The sequence below is a fragment of the Daphnia magna genome, unplaced genomic scaffold (assembly GCF_020631705.1).
Source record: "Daphnia magna isolate NIES unplaced genomic scaffold, ASM2063170v1.1 Dm_contigs074, whole genome shotgun sequence".
Lineage (NCBI taxonomy): Eukaryota > Metazoa > Arthropoda > Branchiopoda > Diplostraca > Daphniidae > Daphnia > Daphnia magna.
This window is the reverse complement of record NW_025533120.1, coordinates 182,406-203,890: the sequence shown is the minus strand read 5'-3', so window position 1 is coordinate 203,890 and position 21,485 is coordinate 182,406. Positions and strand designations below refer to the sequence as shown.

Genomic DNA, 21,485 nt, shown 5'->3' with positions numbered 1-21,485 from the left:
TCATTATTACCTTCCCCAGCAGAGTGGGCGTATTTTACATGGTGCCGAAACCCGATTACGAATAATACAGGGAACCTATCGAAGTCTGTCACCGGCGTGTGGCGGCCATTTTTTCAGTGCAGCCAACAAGTAAGCTTTTCTTTAACTTTTCGAACAATTCGAACGAACTCGAACATATCAAAACAAACACGACGAACATCGAACCCCCACAATTCGAACTAATTCGGTCTCAGTTTTTTGTACAATATCGCTGCCACCGAGCATGTATTACGCCTTGATCAAAACTACCATCCCAATCGCCCCACTATCTGTCTCGTGTATTTGATTATCCAGTTGTTCTATACTATAACCTCCAGCAAGAGTGAGATGTCAATAACCAATCTTTCTTTTTTTTACGCGTTTACAGATTTCTCGCACTGACCACTCATTATTGACTATACAGCTGCCCGACTAAGAAATCCCAATATCGAACTTGTATGCCTGATAGTCTTTGTCTCGAACAACTTAAGTATTTATTTAACGCTGTTTCAATAATTTAGGCCATCAACTAATTGTACTTTGCTTATCGTAGACTTAGTGGCCTGGCCAGATATTAATCTCGTCGCCAGTGTCGCCACCTATTCGAAACCTTTGTCGAACTGCAACTTTTCGAGAAAAATTGCGCCATAAAAATTCTTGCAGCATCAGTCTCGAACTGCACTGCATACAGTGTCCCGTAAATTTAAAATAACTTTTCGTTACCATTACCCTAATAACAAGTCACCTTCGTTTACAGAAGCCGTAAATAAAGACCAAGTTGAATCAAATAAAATCCAAGTTTTCCCATTCGAACTATTTGGATTTGGACATTTTATTCGGTGGTCATCCTTTCACGCTTAGCTCGAACCCCAATCGAACTCTCGAGCAAGCTTACGGCTTAATCGAAGCATGGCCGACGAAAACGTTGTTGACCCACCCGCCCTATTCGGCATGCGAACAAATTCCAAGCAGCGTAGACACACGAACCTTCTGCGGCAAGCAAGAGAGTTAATAAACATCAACGCCACGCGAGAAGATTCGAAGCATTCATGCCAACTTTCGAACTGGCGCACAGTAATCTCGTTCACATTCACGAACGATACGTGTCCGCCGCACAACTTGACGATGGTGAACTGCACGCAGCAGCCACCTACTTAGAAAGCATCAACAATCTGCAAGCCGCATGTGCTCAAGCAGTCGCTGCCGCCTTACAAAGAACAGCCCCTCGACGCGCATGGAATATTTCCAACACCGTGGTCCGTGAGTTCAGTCAAAATGTATCAATTCCTCAACCTAATCAAGAGATCGACATTGTGAGCATCGTACCAGAGCCGTAACAGCCAAACGGCCCACCACAGCCGAACCAAGACGATCGATCGAACGACACGCAGCACGACACCTTAAATCACGTAAATTTTGACCTTCACACAGCAGCAAAACAACGCAAAATCAATCTTGAATTTCGATTGAAGCAAGCAAAAATAAAACAGGATCGTGAACTCAAAGATCTAGAGCTCAAAAACGCGCGGGAACGAGAAGACCTGGAACTTGAAATTCAGTACGAAAATCACTTGATCGAGAGCTGTGGTAGTGCAATTGGATCACCGCAATTATCGTCCACACCCAACTTACCAAGCAACGTCCCGATGAATGATTTGGTTAACCTTCCGCTTCTGCCAGCTGTCGTTAACTCGACTCCACCGACGCAACCTAATTTTGCCCCGTCGCATCATTGGCTGAAGCTAGACGTGGCAAAATTCAATGGAGACCCCCGTAAATGGCTTAAATACGCCCACGGTATAAGAGCAACGATCCAAGATGTAAATATTCCCGAATCGCTGAAACTTCTGGGGCTTCAAGAAAGTTTGAAGGAAGACATCCAGCGTCGTGTCACTCATATTTTCACGGGTGCGTACACTTTTCAATCGGCTTGGGCCGAGCTAGAAAAAAAATATGGAAGCCCGCACCTTAACATACAAGCACACGATCAGCATATGCAGCAGCTCCCTTCATTCAGAATCGGGGACTTTAACGCACTCTTTAATTTGGCCGCTGCAGTACGCGACGCCATGTCAAGCGTAGATGAAAGCCACGTCATGATGTTCAACACCGTCGCCAACTTACTTCATACCAAATTGCCGATCAACTTACAAACAGACTGGGGAAAATATGCTTATGGTTTAGACAGAATGGCCACCTTAAAAGATTTCGACAAATGGATCGATCGCGTGCTCAGCGCTGAAGAACTTCGTGGCGGAAAGCTATCGTCATCCAACGCAATGAACGCTGTTAAAAACCCCGTTCAGCCTTCAAATAGCAACCGTCAGTTGGGCAGCTACACACCCGGAAGCAGCAACTACAATAACCGCGGACCGACCGTTCTCGCAGGATCCTTATCAAACGTTACCACCCTTTCTGACTGCCCGGCCTGCAAAGAAAGTCCGACCCACAGGTTAGAGATGTGCAACGTGTTTAAACGAATGTTGGTGAATGCCCGCGCATCGCTGTGTGCCACCAACAATCACTGCTTCAAGTGTCTCGTCCGCGGCCACTATGGACGGAAATGCAACTCAACCGAATCGAAATGCAAGGAGTGCCAGGGCCCGCATCATTCGCTGCTTCACGGAGCCGAGCGACAGTTTCCCTCCTCATCGCGAAACCAAGGTAAAAACCATACTATATTAATGGTAAAGGCACCAACAGCCAATATCCGCCCAGTCCTATTAGCTATTGTCAAACTCGTAGTGGAAATGAACAATTCGGCTCAAACAACCTTCGCGATTCTTGACCAAGGCAGCGAAGCTACTCTCATATCGCGAAAGCTAGCGAATTTGCTTAAGTTGAAAGGTCCTTCAGCCAGCATTTGCTTCGGCTCGTTTAACAACTCTGTGTTAATGGATTCGAACATCGTAGCATTCAAACTCAAATCGATCGACGGATCGCAAGCATTCGACGTTCGCGAAGCGTTTGTTGTCCCCAGCATTAATCTTTCGCAACGCAAAATTAACTGGCCTGGCATCAAGAAACGATGGGAACATTTGGCCGACATCGACTTACCTGCCATAGACTCTTCCAAAGTAGAAATTCTTGTGGGGATGGACATGTTACCATCTCTTCGAAGGCTAAACACTGCTGCCCCAAATGATGGTGAAACCGGCCCTACCGCTTTGCAAACGTGTTTTGGCTGGGCTGTAGTGGGCAAAATACCGTTGTGTCTAGTCGCCGTACCGAGCAACAAAAGCAGCGTGAACTTAGGTTTCGTCCGACAAGAACCCTTTCTATCAGAAGTAGTTGACCGTTTCCATTTAACTGAAACCTTCGGCGTCGTGGCAAAAGCCGCGAAAACAAATCCAGCGGCCAACGAAGACGAGCAGATGTTGAGCATCTTACAGCGATCGATAAAATTTATTGGATGTGGTTACCAAGTAGAACTTCCGCTTCGTCAAGACAGACCGGTCATACCAAACAACAGAGGACAAGCAGTTTCCCGTTTCTCTGGCCTCGAACGCCGAATGTTAGAGCCACATATGCGCGAGACCGCCGCAAAATACGTAACCATTGTCGAGAATCTTATATCGTCAGGAACCGTGGTCGCCGTCAACTGGTCGGACATAAACAAGCCGGAAGGTATGGTTTGGTATCTACCTCACTTCTACGTCGTTAACCCGAACAAACCCGAAAAAATTCGAGTTGTCTTCGACTGCGCTGCGCTTTACAGAGGTGTGTCGCTTAACCATTATCTTTTGCGTGGCCCGCCGTTCATCCCGTCGCTAGTCGGCATCCTTCTCCGCGCTCGTCAGTTTCTCGTCGCACTCACCGCTGACATCACTGCGTTTTACCACAAAGTTGGTGTGGCCGAAAAACATCAGGTCTTACAACGATTTGTCTATCGCGAATTTGGCAGTAACGCACCAATCACAACCTACCAATTCGCAACCCTGGTATTTGGAGCTGTTTGTTCCTCCTCTGCCGCAATATTCACTTTACAGCATGCAGTCAACGCAAACGTACAATTTCCGCAGGTCGCCGATGAATTGAAAGACAATTTTTATTCCGACAATTTGAGCAACTCATTCGAAACTAACGACGAAGCAATAAATTTCGCAAAGCAAGTAACGCAGTCTCTCGCGTCCGCCGGTTTTAGTCTGACAAGCTTCGCGTCGTCATCCCGGCAAGTCTTGGCAACCATCCCAGGAAATCAGCGAACTTCAAACACCGTTGACTTGAATAAAGACGCGCTACCTGTGGAATATCTTCTTGGTATGGTGTGGGATCTTAACTCGGACTCTTACGGCATCAGAATAAAATCAATGCCAACGGTTACTACAAAACGAGAATTATTGTCCGCAATTTCTCTCACATTCGACCCTCTCGGCATTTGTCTTCCGGCCATTACCGGCGCTAAACTGTTATTTCAACAGACACAAAAACTGGCGAAAGATACACCGGATGTTCGTGGGTGGGACCAGCCTTTGTCAATCGAAATTTTGTCAAAGTGGAAGCAATGGACCTCCAGCCTCGAAAAATTGCGCCTTGTTTCTGTAAAACGATGCTTCCGACCCGCCAACTTTCCCCTCGTAGGCTCCGATTTTGTGTTGGTCATTTTTGCCGATGCTTCGCCCGTCGCCTTCGGAGCGGTCGCCTACCTGCGCGTACGATTCGGTGATAAAATTCATGTCAGCTTCGTCATGGCCAAAGGTCGCCTGGCCCCCCTCAAGCCGACAACCATCCCCCGACTGGAGTTGAAAGCGGCAGTATTGACCGTCAACCTGTCGTTAATCATGAAACAGGAGCTTCGACTTTCGTTTTCCTCAGTTGAGTTTCATACGGACTCACAAATTGTTTTGTATCAGCTTCGCGCCTCTCACCCCGGTCGTCCATCATTTGTAAACAAACGGACAAATGAGATTCTACAGCACTCGACGGTTGATCAATGGCACTATATTCGCAGCAGCGACCATCCCGCCGACGATTGTACCCGAGGAATCGTTCCGAAAGACTTTGGGCCAAATTGCCGCTGGATTCGAGGGCCAGATGTTCTTTTCAACGTGTCGTACACTCCACAGCCATTCGATCAGCAAAGCATTAAGGCTAAAGAAAACGAAGAAATACAGGCGGTCAATGTGCAACAGCTGGACGTTGCTATAAGTTCTTGCCACCCGTTGTCATCCGTTTTGTCTAAACTCATCACCCGAAGCATTCAACTTAACACTCTGAAACGAGAAGCTGCTCTGCTGCTGCGCAGCGACTCCACGTCGAATGATGATCTGAATTCCGACAAGATCGCCGAAGCCAATGTGAATACACTGTTATACCATGAGTTTTTACTTCTATATGTATACTGCATCAAATATACTTGTATATATGTGAATACACTGTTATACCATGGGTTTTTATTTCTATATGTATTCTGCATCAAACATACTGGTATTCATCGTGAATACACTGTTATACCATGAGTTTTTACTTCTATATGTAAACAGCATCAAATATATTTTTATTCAATGTGGATTCACTGTTATACCATGAATTTTTACTTCTATGTGTAAACAGCATCAAATTTAATTTTATTTAATGTGAATACACTGTTATACCATGAGTTTTTACTTCTATATGTAAACAGCATCAACTATGCTTGTATTCAATGTGAATACACTGTTATACCACGAATTTTTACTTCTATATGTATACTGCATCAAATATACTTGTATTCAATGTGAATACACTGTTATACCATGAGTTTTTACTTCTATATGTATACAGCATCAAATATACTTGTATTCAATGTGAATACACTGTTTTACCATGAGTGTTTATTTCTATATGTCAACAGAATCAAATATACTTGTATTTAATGTGAATACACTGTTATACCATGAGTTTTTACTTCTATGTGAAAACAGCATCAAATATACTTTTATTCAATGTTAATACACTGTTATACCATGAGTTTTTACTTCTATATGTATACTGCATCAAATATACTTGTATTCAATGTGAATACACTGTTATACCTAGAGTTTTTACTTCTATATGTATACTGCATCAAATATACTTGTATATATGTGGATACACTGTTATACCATGAGTTTTTATTTCTATATGTAAACAGCATCAAATATACTTATATTCAATGTGAATACACTGTTATACCATGAGTTTTAACTTCTATATGTAAACAGCATCAAATATACTTGTATTCAATGTGAATACACTGTTATACCATGAGTTTTTACTTCTATATGTATACTGCATCAAATATACTTGTATTCAATGTGAATACACTGCTATACCCTGAGTTTTTACTTCTATATGTAAACAGCATCAAACATACTTGTATTCAATGTGAATACACTGTTATACCATGAGTTTTTAATTCTACATGTATACTGCATCAAATATACTTGTATTTAGGTGAATACACTGTTATCCCATAAGTTTTACTTCTATATGTAAACAGCATCAAATATACTTGTATTCAATGTGAATACACTGTTATACCATGAGTTTTTACTTCTATATGTAAACAGCATCAAATATACTTGTATTCAATGTGAATGCACTGTTATACCATGAGTTTTTACTTCTATATGTAAGCAGCATCAAATATACTTGTATTCAATGTGTTTACACTGTTATACAACGAGTTTTTACTTCTATATGTAAACAGCATGGAATATACTTGTATTCAATGTAAATACACTGTTATACCTTGAGTTTTTACACCTATATGTATACTGCATCAAATATACTTGTAAATATGTGGATACACTGTTATACCATCAGTTTTTATTTCTATATGTAAACAGCATCAAATATACTTTTATTCAATGTGAATACACTGTTATACCATGAGTTTTTACTTCTATATGTATACTGCATCAAATATACTTGTATTCAATGTGAATACACTGCTATATCCTGAGTTTTTACTTCTATATGTAAACAGCATCAAACATACTTGTATTCAATGTGAATACACTGTTATACCATGAGTTTTTATTTCTGTATTTAAAGAGCATCAAATATGCTTGTATTCAATGTGAATACACTGTTATACCATGATTTTCTACTTCTATATGTAAACAGGATCAAATTTACTTGTATTCAATGTGAATACACTGTTATACCATGAGTTTTTACTTCTATATGTATTCTGCATCAAATAAACTTGTATTCAATGTGAATACACTGTTATACCATGAGTTTTTACTTCTATTTGTAAACAGCATCAAATATACTTTTATTCAATGTGAATACACTGTCATACCATTAGTTTTTACTTTTATATGTAAACAGCATCAAATATACTTTTATTCAATGTGAATACACTGTTATACCATGAGTTTTTACTTCTATATGTAAACAGCATCAAACATACTTGTATTCAATGTGAATACACTGTTATACCATGAATTTCTACTTCAATATGTATACTGCACCAAATATACTTGTATTCAATGTGAATACACTGTTATACCATGAGTTTTTATTTCTGTATTTAAAGAGCATCAAATATGCTTGTATTCAATGTGAATACACTGTTATACCATGATTTTCTACTTCTATATGTAAACAGGATCAAATGTACTTGTATTCAATGTGAATACACTGTTATACCACGAGTTTTTACTTCTATATGTATTCTGCATCAAATAAACTTGTATTCAATGTGAATACACTGTTATACCATGAGTTTTTACTTCTATATGTATACAGCATCAAATATACTTGTATTCAATGTGAATACACTGTTTTACCATGAGTGTTTATTTCTATATGTCAACAGAATCAAATATACTTGTATTTAATGTGAATACACTGTTATACCATGAGTTTTTACTTCTATGTGAAAACAGCATCAAATATACTTTTATTCAATGTTAATACACTGTTATACCATGAGTTTTTACTTCTATATGTATACTGCATCAAATATACTTGTATTCAATGTGAATACACTGTTATACCTAGAGTTTTTACTTCTATATGTATACTGCATCAAATATACTTGTATATATGTGGATACACTGTTATACCATGAGTTTTTATTTCTATATGTAAACAGCATCAAATATACTTATATTCAATGTGAATACACTGTTATACCATGAGTTTTAACTTCTATATGTAAACAGCATCAAATATACTTGTATTCAATGTGAATACACTGTTATACCATGAGTTTTTACTTCTATATGTATACTGCATCAAATATACTTGTATTCAATGTGAATACACTGCTATACCCTGAGTTTTTACTTCTATATGTAAACAGCATCAAACATACTTGTATTCAATGTGAATACACTGTTATACCATGAGTTTTTAATTCTACATGTATACTGCATCAAATATACTTGTATTTAGGTGAATACACTGTTATCCCATAAGTTTTACTTCTATATGTAAACAGCATCAAATATACTTGTATTCAATGTGAATACACTGTTATACCATGAGTTTTTACTTCTATATGTAAACAGCATCAAATATACTTGTATTCAATGTGAATGCACTGTTATACCATGAGTTTTTACTTCTATATGTAAGCAGCATCAAATATACTTGTATTCAATGTGTTTACACTGTTATACAACGAGTTTTTACTTCTATATGTAAACAGCATGGAATATACTTGTATTCAATGTAAATACACTGTTATACCTTGAGTTTTTACACCTATATGTATACTGCATCAAATATACTTGTAAATATGTGGATACACTGTTATACCATCAGTTTTTATTTCTATATGTAAACAGCATCAAATATACTTTTATTCAATGTGAATACACTGTTATACCATGAGTTTTTACTTCTATATGTATACTGCATCAAATATACTTGTATTCAATGTGAATACACTGCTATATCCTGAGTTTTTACTTCTATATGTAAACAGCATCAAACATACTTGTATTCAATGTGAATACACTGTTATACCATGAGTTTTTATTTCTGTATTTAAAGAGCATCAAATATGCTTGTATTCAATGTGAATACACTGTTATACCATGATTTTCTACTTCTATATGTAAACAGGATCAAATTTACTTGTATTCAATGTGAATACACTGTTATACCATGAGTTTTTACTTCTATATGTATTCTGCATCAAATAAACTTGTATTCAATGTGAATACACTGTTATACCATGAGTTTTTACTTCTATTTGTAAACAGCATCAAATATACTTTTATTCAATGTGAATACACTGTCATACCATTAGTTTTTACTTTTATATGTAAACAGCATCAAATATACTTTTATTCAATGTGAATACACTGTTATACCATGAGTTTTTACTTCTATATGTAAACAGCATCAAACATACTTGTATTCAATGTGAATACACTGTTATACCATGAATTTCTACTTCAATATGTATACTGCACCAAATATACTTGTATTCAATGTGAATACACTGTTATACCATGAGTTTTTATTTCTGTATTTAAAGAGCATCAAATATGCTTGTATTCAATGTGAATACACTGTTATACCATGATTTTCTACTTCTATATGTAAACAGGATCAAATGTACTTGTATTCAATGTGAATACACTGTTATACCACGAGTTTTTACTTCTATATGTATTCTGCATCAAATAAACTTGTATTCAATGTGAATACACTGTTATACCATGAGTTTTTACTTCTATTTGTAAACAGCATCAAATATACTTTTATTCAATGTGAATACACTGTCATACCATTAGTTTTTACTTTTATATGTAAACAGCATCAAATATACTTTTATTCAATGTGAATACACTGTTATACCATGAGTTTTTACTTCTATATGTAAACAGCATCAAACATACTTGTATTCAATGTGAATACACTGTTATACCATGAGTTTCTACTTCAATATGTATACTGCACCAAATATAATTGTATTCAATGTGAATACACTGTTATACCATGAGTTTTTACTTCTATATGTAAACAGCATAAAATATACTTTTATTCAATGTGAATACACTGTTATACTATGAGTTTTTACTTCTTTGTGTGAACAGCATCAAATATACTTTTATTCAACGTGAATACACTGTTATACCATGAGTTTTTACTTCTATATGTATACTGTATCAAATATAATTGTATTCAATGTGAATACACTGTTATACCATGAGTTTTTACTTCTTTATGTATACTGCATCAAATATACTTGTTTATTTGTGAATACACTATTATACCATGAGTTTTTACTTCTATACGTAAACAGCATCAAATGTACTTGTATTCAATGTGAATACACTGTTATACCATGAGTTTTTACTTCTACATGCATACTGCATCAAATATACTTGTAAACAGCATCAAATATACTTGTATTCAATGTGTTTACACTGTTATACAATTTGTTATCTATATGTATACTGCATCAAATATACTTGTATTCAATGTGAATACACTGTTATACCATGAGTTTTTACTTCTAAATGTATACTGCATCAAATATACTTGTATACAATGTTAATACACTGTTATACCATGAGTTTTTACTTCTATATGTAAACAGCATCAAATATACTTGTATTCAATGTGAATACACTGTTATACCATGAGTTTTTATTTCTGTATTTAAAGAGCATCAAATATGCTTGTATTCAATGTGAATACACTGTTATACCATGATTTTCTACTTCTATATGTAAACAGGATCAAATGTACTTGTATTCAATGTGAATACACTGTTATACCATGAGTTTTTACTTCTATATGTATTCTGCATCAAATAAACTTGTATTCAATGTGAATACACTGTTATACCATGAGTTTCTACTTAAATATGTATACTGCACCAAATATACTTGTATTCAATGTGAATACACTGTTAAGCCATGAGTTTTTACTTCTATATGTAAACAGAATAAAATATACTTTTATTCAATGTGAATACACTGTTATACTATAAGTTTTTACTTCTTTGTGTGAACAGCATCAAATATACTTTTATTCAACGTGAATACACTGTTATACCATGAGTTTTTACTTCTATATGTATACTGCATCAAATATAATTGTATTCAATGTGAATACACTGTTATACCATGAGTTTTTACTTCTTTATGTATACTGCATAAAATATACTTGTTTATTTGTGAATACACTGTTATACCATGAGTTTTTACTTCTATACGTAAACAGCATCAAATGTACTTGTATTCAATGTGAATACACTGTTATACCATGAGTTTTTACTTCTACATGCATTCTGCATCAAATATACTTGTATTTAGGTGAAAACACTGTTATACCATAAGTTTTACTTCTATATGTAAACAGCATCAAATATACTTGTATTCAACCATGAGTTTTTATTTCTGTATTTAAAGATCATCAAATATGCTTGTATTCAATGTGAATACACTGTTATACCATGATTTTCTACTTCTATATGTAAACAGGATCAAATGTAATTGTATTCAATGTGAATACACTGTTATACCATGAGTTTTTACTTCTATATGTATTCTGCATCAAATAAACTTGTATTCAATGTGAATACACTGTTATACCATGAGTTTTTACTTCTATATGTAAACAGCATCAAATATACTTGTATTCAATGTTAATACACTGTTATACCATGAGTTTTTATTTCTGTTTATAAAGAGCATCAAATATGCTTGTATTCAATGTGAATACACTGTTATACCATGAGTTTTTACTTCTATATGTATACTGCATCAAATATAATTGTATTCAATGTGAATACACTGTTATACCATGAGTTTTTACTTCTATATGTAAACAGCATCAAATATATTTGTATTCAATGTGAATACACTGTTATACCATGAGTTTCTACTTCTATATGTATTCTGCATCAAATATACTTGTATTCAATGTGAATACACTGTTATACCATGAGTTTTTACTTCTATATGTATACTGAATCAAATATACTTGTATTCAATGTGAATACACTGTTATACCATGAGTTTTTACTCTATATGTAAACAGCATCAAATATACTTTTATTTAATATGAATACACTCTTATACCATGAGTTTTTACTTCTATGTGAAAACAGCATCAAATATACTTTTATTCAATGTGAATACACTGTTATACCATGAGTTTTTACTTCTATATGTATAATGCATCAAATATACTTGTATTCAATGTGAATACACTGTTATACCATGAGTTTTTACTTCTATATGTAAACAGCATCAAATATACTTGTATTCAATGTGAATACAATGTTATACCATGAGTTTTTACTTCTATATGTATACTGCATCAAATATACTTGTATATATGTCGATACAGTGTTATACCATGAGTTTTTATTTCTATATGTTAACAGCATCAAACATACTTGTATTTAATGTGAATACACTGTTATACCATGAGTTTTTTTTCTATATGTTAACAGCATCAAACATACTTGTATTTAATGTGAATACACTGTTATACCATGAATTTTTACTTCTATATGTAAACAGCATCAAATATACTTGTATTCAATTTGAATACACTGTTATACCATGAGTTTTTACTTCTATATGTAAACAGCATCAAATATACTTTAATTCAATGTGAATACACTGTTATACCATGAGTTTTTACTTCTATATGTAAACAGCATCAAATATACTTGTATTCAATTTGAATACACTGTTATACCATGAGTTTTTATTTCTATACTAGTATACGGCGGCCCGTCCCAGGACGGTAATAGGTGAAGTCTAGTATTCAGTGTCTGCTGTGCATTTAGTCGAGTTATACTTGTATTGTTTGCTACACGTTAGTGTATTTATACTTTTATTGTCTGCTGCACGTTAGTCGACTCTTACTTTAATACCCCTTATACGTTTTACACCTTAATCTACTTTAAGCCTCTTAATCCATGTAAAGCCGCTTAATCCACGTTAATCCACTTCATCCATGTTAAGCCACTTTCTCCATGTAAAGCCCCTTAATCTTCTTACGATTTATTAATCATTTTAAGCCCTTAATCCACGCATTGTCAAGTCGTACCACTCATACACGTACCAAACAATGGAGGGAAAACAATCACGGTTGAGCGCACTTGGGAACTTCCCCCAAGGCCATGCCCGTGCTCCTTTCTTGGTCCTTTACTTGCAGATTAAGTGTCTTACCAATGCCCGTCGTTTCCAACCTGTCCGCGGGTCTCGCCCTGCCCGCGGATCTCGCCCTGCCTGCGGGTCTCGCCCTGCCTGTAGGTCTACACCTGCCCGCCGTTTTCCCCAGTCCGTCCTTTTACCCGCCCTGCCACGAAAATTCAAAAAAAAAGGTTAAGCCTAACCAGCGGCAGTTCGAACCCTTTTCAGGTGGTCGACCTTTTTCCAGGCAGTAAAAGTTACGTGAACCCTCTCGAACCAATGGAAGCACGTGCACTGGAACAAAAGGGAACAATCTCTTAATGGTGTTGGAACGCACTCAATTGAGCTGTTAAGAAAAAAAATGCAATGATGGTTCTTTGAGGGATAAAAAAAGAAATGGTGTCTAAAGGTTGTTGGAAAGCAGTCAATAGACATGTTAAGAAAACATGAATTGGTGCTTGTTTGGATGCAACAGGGAACGGTCTCTTAAGGAGTTGTAAGAACTCAATGAATTGGGGCTTGTTTAAGGGGATGCAAAAGGGAACGGTCTCTGAAAAGTGTTGGAATGTAGTCAACACAGCTGGTGAAAACACAATGAAATGGGGCCTGTTTGAAGAATGTAAAAAGTACCGGTCTCTGAAAATGTTTGGAATGCAGTCAATGAAGCTGGTGAAAACACAGTGAATTGTTTGAAGGAAGCTAAAAGGGAACGATCTCTGAAAAGTGCTGGAATGCAGCCAACAGAGGTGGTGGAACCAAAATCAATTGGGGTTTGTTTTAAGGATGCAAAAGGGAACGGGTTTCTAAAAGTGTTGGAATGCAATCAATAGACCTGGTGAAAACAATGAATTGGGGCTTGTTTGGAGGGATGCAAAAGGGAACGGTCTCTAAAAAGTGTTGGAACGCAGTCAGTGGAGCTGTTGAGAACAAAATGCATTGGTGGTTGTTTGAGGGATGCAATAGGGAAAGGGTTCTTAAAAGTGTTGGAATGCAGTCAGTGGAGCTGCTGATAACACTATGCAATGGTAGTTGTTTGAGGGCTGGAAAAGGGAACAGTCTCTTAAAAGTGCTGGAACGCAACATGGAGCTGTTGAGAACAGTATGAAATAGTGGTTGTTTTAGGGCTGCAAAATGGAACGGTCTCTTAAAAGTGTTGGAACGCAGTCAATGGAGCTGTTGAGAACAGTATCCAATAGCTGTGGTTTGAGGACTGCAAAAGGGAACGGTCTCTGAAGATTGTTGGAACACAGTCAATGGAGCTGGAAAAAACAAATTGAATTGGGGCTTGTTTGAGGGATGCAAAAGGGAACGGTCTCTCAAAGGTGTTGGAATGCAGTGAAAGAAGCTCATCAGAATACAATGAATTGGTGGTTGTTTGAGGGATGCAAAAGGGAACAGTCTCTTAAAAGTTTTGGAACGCAGTCAGTGGAGCAGTTGTGAACAAAATGCAATGATGGTTGTTTGAGAGGTGAAACAGGGAACGGTCTCTTAAAAGTGTTGGAACGCAGTCAGGGGAGCAGTTGAGAACAGTATCCAATAGCTGTTGGTTGAAGGATGCAAAAGGGAACGGTCTCTTAAAAGTGTTGGAACGCTGGAAATGGAGCTGTTGAGAACAAAATGCAATGATGGTTGTTTGATAGGTGATAAAGAGAAAGGTCTCTTAAAAGTGTTGGAACGCAGCCAACAGAGGTGTTGGAACCAAAATCAATTGGGGTTTGTTTAAAGGATGCAAAAGAGAACGGTCTCTAAAAGTGTTGGAATGCAATCAATAGACCTGGTAAAAAACACAATGAAATGGGGCCTGTTTGAAGAATGTAAAGAGTAAAGGTCTCTGAAAATATTTGGAATGCAGTCAATGAAGCTGGTGAAAACACAGTGAATTGGGGCTTCTTTGAAGGAAGTTCAAGGGAACGATCTCTGAAAAGTGCTGGAATGCAATCAATAGAGGTGGTGGAACCAAAATCAATTGGGGTTTGTTTTAAGGGTGCAGAAGAGAACAGTCTCTAAAAGTGTTTGAATGCAATCAATAGACCTGGTAAAAAAAAAATGAATTGGAGCTTGGTAGAGGGATGCAAAAGGAAACGGTCTCTGAAAAGTGTTGGAACACAGTCAAAGGAGCTGTTTATAACACAACAAATTGGTTCTTGATTTAGGGTTGCAAAAAGGGAATGGTCTCTCAAGTATGTTGGAACGTAGTCAATTGAGCTGTTGATAACTCAAAGAGTTGGTGGTTATTTGAGGGATGCAAAAGGGAACGGTCTCTTAAAAGTGTTGGAACGCAGTCAGTGGAACTGTTGAGAACAAAAGGCAGTGGTGGTTGTTTTAGGGTGCAAAAGGGAACAGTTTCTTAAAATTGTTGGAACACAGTCAGTGGAACTGTTGAGAACAGTATGCAATAGCTGTTGGTTGAGGGATGCAAAAGGGATCGGTCTCTTAAAAGTGTTGGAACGCTGTAAATGGAGTTGTTGAGAACAAAATGCAATGATGGTTGTTTGAGAGGTGAAAAAGGGAACGGTCTCTTAAAAGTGTTGGAACGCTGTTAATGGAGCTGTTGAGAACAAAATGCAATGATGGTTGTTTGAGAGGTGATAAAGGGAACGGTCTCTTAAAAGTGTTGGAACGCAGCCAACAGAGGTGGTGGCACCAAAATCAATTGGGGTTTGTTTTGAGGATGCAAAAGAGAACGGTCTCTAAAAGTGTTGTAATGCAATCAATAGACCTGGTGAAAACAATGAATAGGGGCTTGTTTGGGGGGATGCAAAAGGGAACGGTCTCTGAAAAGTGTTGGAATGTAGTCAACACAGCTGGTGAAAACACAATGAAATGGGGCTTGTTTGAAGAAGGTGAAAGGGTGTTGGGAATATATCTCGTTCCCAACATCCGACAACACGAGCTGGAAGACGGACGCGAGTTCCATTACGTTTTATTGAATATGATTTGGGTGGCCCTCGCTAGGAGGCCACCATGTTACAATTTATTTTTGTGTAGCCCCGCCCCTCGGCCTACCGGCCGGAAAATGTACAGGGCAAGGGGCAATCAGTTACAGAATATACCTCACACCGTCAAGACAGCAACCAGTGCTCCCGTGTGTTCTTTATTTCGTCGTCACATTTTTCTCTTTACTAAGGTAAGTTCAGACACGGGCTGAACAATATCTTACATGGTCCTTCGAACCGGAGACTAATATCTTACATGGTCCTTCGAACTAGTTAAGTAATTTAAATTTACTAAAAATTTCGCTGTCTGTAGACTGTGGGGAGACGTAACTCACCCCTAAAATTTTTTCTTTCTTTTCTTATTCGGTGAACACCACGTGTTAGCCGCAGGGCAAATTTTTCCCTTTTTCATTTTTTGCTACTTACGTCGTAGTAACTGCGACAGTAGACGGGTAAATAATTGTCTTGTAAAAAAAAAAAAATTTTTTTTTTTCTCTTTTTTCCACCGCGTGGTCAGTGGCGGCCATTACGGTGGGCTCAACCTAGCTCAAGCTAGGAATCTTTGGAGAGACCTCCACGAAGGTTACCTCCCCGTAAAATATTTTTTTTGAAACACTTTAATTCTTTTTTCTTTTTTTCTCGTTTGCTATTTTTTTTGTCTTCTCTATTTCAAGCCAAAGAGTTTGAGTTTTTTTTGCCTCTCACTCACGTGGTCGGTGGCGGCCATATTGGATTGAATTTCGTTACTCTTCCTTTTCAAAAAAATTTTTTTTCTTCTTCTTTGTTTTGTTGGAGGTTCCTCCATTAATTTCCCTTCTTCTCGTTTGTCCTCCGCCATAGCGGAGCACCTCGGGTCTCCAAACAAGCCTAAAAAATTAGGCAACGCCAATCTCTATTTATTTCAATTTCGAGGCAGCAAACGCCATCTAGCGCTCGAAATTCCAATCACTTTTCTTAACTTTCAAAATCTTTCAAAATTCCTTTATAACTGAACGCTTACGCCATCTGGCGCTCAGAATAAGCAATCCTTTTTTCTTTTCAAAAAATTTAAACATTTTTCTCATCTACTGAACGCCTACGCCATCTGGCGCTCAAAATAGCAAACTTTTTTCCTTTTTTTAAATTTTCAAACATTTTCCTCAGAACTGAACGTCTTACGCCATCTAGCGCTCAGATTCGAAACTATTTTTCCTTTTTTTGTTGGTGATCTCAAAATCAAAATTTTTTTTCTCTCTTTCAAAGAAACGAACGTCTACGCCACATAGCGTTCAAAATTACAACTTCTTTTGTACACGTCAGAAATTGTGATTTTTTCTTGAAGTAGTACGCCACTAATTATTATATTCTTTCCAAGAATTCAAAAATTTTCATTTATTTCATAAAAAATTGCAAATTAATGCCACCTAGCCTTTAGAAATAACGCTATGGTGGATCCCTTTTTTAACTTATGATTTCTTCGCTACTTCTAAACCTTGCTTTGAATTCTTTATGCCATTGGAGGAGCCAATTTTTTTTGCACTCCGCTTAATGTCCAATAATCTTAGATCGTGCTAAGCCATTGTCCAAACCTCGTGACACCTGTATAACTGACAACAAAGTCGGTAAAGTGCTCTAAGTTACCGAAAGCTAACTAAGAGCCAAATTTATTCGCCACATCTCACAGTCGCCTGATAAAGGAAGGAAGAACATCCCAAGCCAGTGGAGTTTAAAAAATACGCCCACTGTTTGGAGTACAGCGAAACGCTACTCCCTTCCATTACTCGCAACTGGTGGCAACACGAAAGCTAAAAGCTTTCAACTCAATTTTCGCCCACTTCTTTTAGGGAAATCCAGAAGTCGGACCCAGCTGTTACTACTAAGAATCAAGCAACGGGAAAAGGTCGGAAAAACCCGACATCAACTGAAGAAATTTCGGTGATAGGAGCAGGAAAATCCAAGCCCCCCTTTTTCTTTTTGCCTTAGTTAGTTCCAGCAACAAAAAAATGTCACGAGGAGCATCGGCAACACGCGCAGGCCTGAAAGGCCACCTTACTAGGACGATGGACAAAATCAAGCAGTACAAAAACCTCTCCATGACGGCAGAACTGGATAACGACCTTGCAACGGAAACCGAACTCCTCAAGCAACGTTACCAGAAATTCATCAAGGCAAGCGACCAAGTTAGATGGAACTTACAATCCACTAACGCCACCGAGGAGCAAATCGAACAAGATTACTCCGCAGTGGCAGAAGTCGAAGAAGACATGAGTGCTGTACTCGCTCTAGCCAAAAACAAACGCGAGGAGTACAAACGTCAACTGGACGCTGAGTTCCAAGACCAGCAAAGAAAAGACGAGCGAAAACGGGAAGAAGACAGAAGCAAGGCACTGCATGATTTGCTCACACAACAACAGCAAGCCTTTGCAGCACAAGTCCTTCAGCAACAACAGGCCTACGCGCAACAAATTCAGCAGCTGATAGCTCAAAACCAAGCTACGGCACAAATTGCAGCCGCAGCCGCTGCTGCTCCAATAGCAGCCGCTCCTGCTCCAGTAGCAGCCATACCTGCACCACAATCAACACGCCTTCCCCAAAGGCAAATCAAACATTTTAAAGGAGATATCCTTGAGTGGACGTCATTCTGGGAGAGCTTTAACGCCTCCATCCACTCGTCCACAATGTCGGACGTCCAAAAATTCGACTATCTTAAAGAATATCTCAAGGGGGAAGCATACTTGTGCGTGGAAAACTTGGAACTGACTGCAGCAAACTACAACATCGCCATTGCTGAATTAAAAAGGGTCTATGCCAAACCAAAGGCCCTCATTCAAACGCATCTATGCAAGTTTGATAACCTGGCTCCTGTTAAGTCTATGACAGACGTATCGGCTCTTCGAAGACTTCAGCTCACCGTCCAGTCGCACATAAACGCCTTGGAGACTCTCGGGGTACAAAAAGACACCTTTGGAGGACTCCTTGGCACAAAATTAATGAAATTGCTTCCTGCAGAATTGCAGAAAGAATGGTCGAGTTCCGATGCAAACGACATCACCGACATCACAGCCCTGCTGAATTTCATCAGGGATCAAGTCGACGCTGCTGAAAGGTATAGCCGATGGAAATCAGAAACGGTAAAAACACCACAGCAGACGACAACAACCACACCGGCGAAACAGCCACCAGCTGCTACAGCCTCTCAACTGGCGATTGGAGCTAGATCCCAACTAGCTCCACAAGCCAGAAGATATTCAAAACAAAGCACACAGCCATCAAATACACCACCAGGACGACAAGACAACTTCATCGTCCGACAATGCACAAGACCGTGCATTTTCTGTGGGGAAATACACTACCCCACGGTTTGTCCAGTAAACCTCAAGGACAAAAAGGCCATAATCGCCAGGCAGAAAAGGTGCGTCAGATGTTTCAGCCCTAATCACGAAACTTCAAACTGCCCCACCAACTACTTATGCAAACACTGCCAGGCGACACACCACACCGCCCTCTGTGACAAAAAGGTGACAAGATTTGCACACACCGGAAACAATGCCCCAACGAACGTCATGGCATCTGTCTCCAGTGCAAACACCTACGGTGATCTCGTGGTGAAAACGGCAACAGTGATGGTGGTAGGCCCCAATGGTAAAGAAACCAGGGCAATATTATTCATTGATGATGGCAGTCATAGATCCTGGGTCACCAGATCTATTTCGAAATCGCTGAATTTGAAGATAGTGGCCGTGGAAAATATCGGGACGAGAGTCTTCAAACAAAGAAAACCCAATCCAGTAGAGCAAATCAACGCAGTGGAATTGGCGGTTCGGGGCACCTGGAAAGGAGCCCCACTCGTCAAAATAACAGCCCTGGAAACGGACTACATCGGAGACACTGGACCCTACTCCCACACGGCATTCGCAAGACACCTGTGGTTGGAAGACGAAAAAATGGCTGACGACAGGTTTGAAACCAACAGCCAAGAAAAAGAAGTCGGCATTTTAATCGGAGTCGACCAAATGTTTAAGATCATTCCTAACGAACCGGCTATCCAAAGTCCGTGCGGCCTTAGAGCATACAACACAAAACTAGGTCGCATGATAGCTGGACCTTCGAAGGAAAAAAGATCGAAAAAAGAAAAGGCAATAATCCAGCAAATGCTACAATGCAGTAGCTTTTCCAATCATCAGACAGTATCATCGTATGCAGCCAGATGTCTCGATTCAGAATTTTATTTTACGAATCCCTCCGAAGATATGGACGTAATGGGAGCCGGCAAGGAGGCCAAAGAATTTTCGCCCGCCCAGCCGAGGCCTATGGAAGAAATTTCCAGCCAGGAGCTCAACCGTACCTCCAAAAACAAAAAGGAAAAACGGAAAATCGTAAAAGAAGAATTGAAACGGCAAACGGACTTTGACTTATCTCTGTTCTGGAAGCTGGAACACTTTGCCATTTTAGACGATTGTGATGCAGTGGAGCCAGACGATTCTCTCAGCTCCTTTGGCGACAAAATCACCCGTCAAAAAGATGGGCGATACTGCACCCCAATCCCGTGGAAAACGGACAAATGGAGGCTAGAAAAAAATTTTCTGATGGCAAAAGGAAGACTGGAGAGTCTATTGAAAAGACTCAAAAGAACACCAGAGCTTCTATCAGTCTACCATAAGGAAATAGACCAGCTTCGCGTCCAAAACTTCGTAGAGGAGGCAGACCAGAACTACGAAGGACTCCACACTTATCTGCCACACCATCCTGTCATCCGACAGGACAAAAAATCCACGAAGATTCGACCGGTATTCGACGGGGCGGCAAAATCAAAGTATGGCCCAAGCCTCAACGATGTCTTAGAAACCGGCCCGAACCTAAATCCCGATCTGCTAGCCGTCTTAATGCGATTCCGTTTGAACAAAATCGCATGGATAGCAGACATCGAAAAAGCTTTCTTAAACATCGCCCTGCATCCTGAAGACGCCGAAGCTGTCAGATTCCTGTGGATCACGGAGCTAGAAACCCCAAATCCGCCTCTAGTGGCATACAAGTGGAAACGAGTCCCATTTGGGCTCAGCTCCAGCCCATTTTTGCTGCGAGCTACCCTAAACAAGCACCTAGACGGCATGGAATCAATCTACTCCACCACAGTAAGACAGCTCAAGGAGCAAATTTATGTTGACGACTACCTTGGAGGCGCCGACAACATCTCCACAGCCAAAACCAGGATACAGGAGACAAAATCCATCTTCCAGGAGGCAAAACTCAACTTGCGAAGTTGGGTCACCAACGACAAAACAGTTCGCAAATTTCTCAGTGAAAAGGGGCTCATCAACCCCATAGTGAAAATTTTTACTCAGAAACTGGAAGAAGGTCAGCCTAAGGTCCTGGGGATTCGATGGGATACCGAATCCGACACCTTCCAATTCGATCCCGCACCTATCATCGAAGCTGCGACAGAATTGGGAGAACTAGTGACCAA

General features: G+C 39.0%; 1 protein-coding gene across 1 annotated transcript; it reads left to right on the top strand.

Annotated features, from left to right (window-relative positions):
- Positions 1-927: 927 nt before the first annotated feature.
- On the top strand, positions 928-17,901 carry LOC123477523. Its single transcript, XM_045180903.1, is given in 3 exon segments — positions 928-1,051; positions 1,054-5,315; positions 17,866-17,901. Coding segments are annotated over 3 exon segments (4,422 nt in total).
- The last annotated feature ends 3,584 nt before the right edge of the window (positions 17,902-21,485 follow it).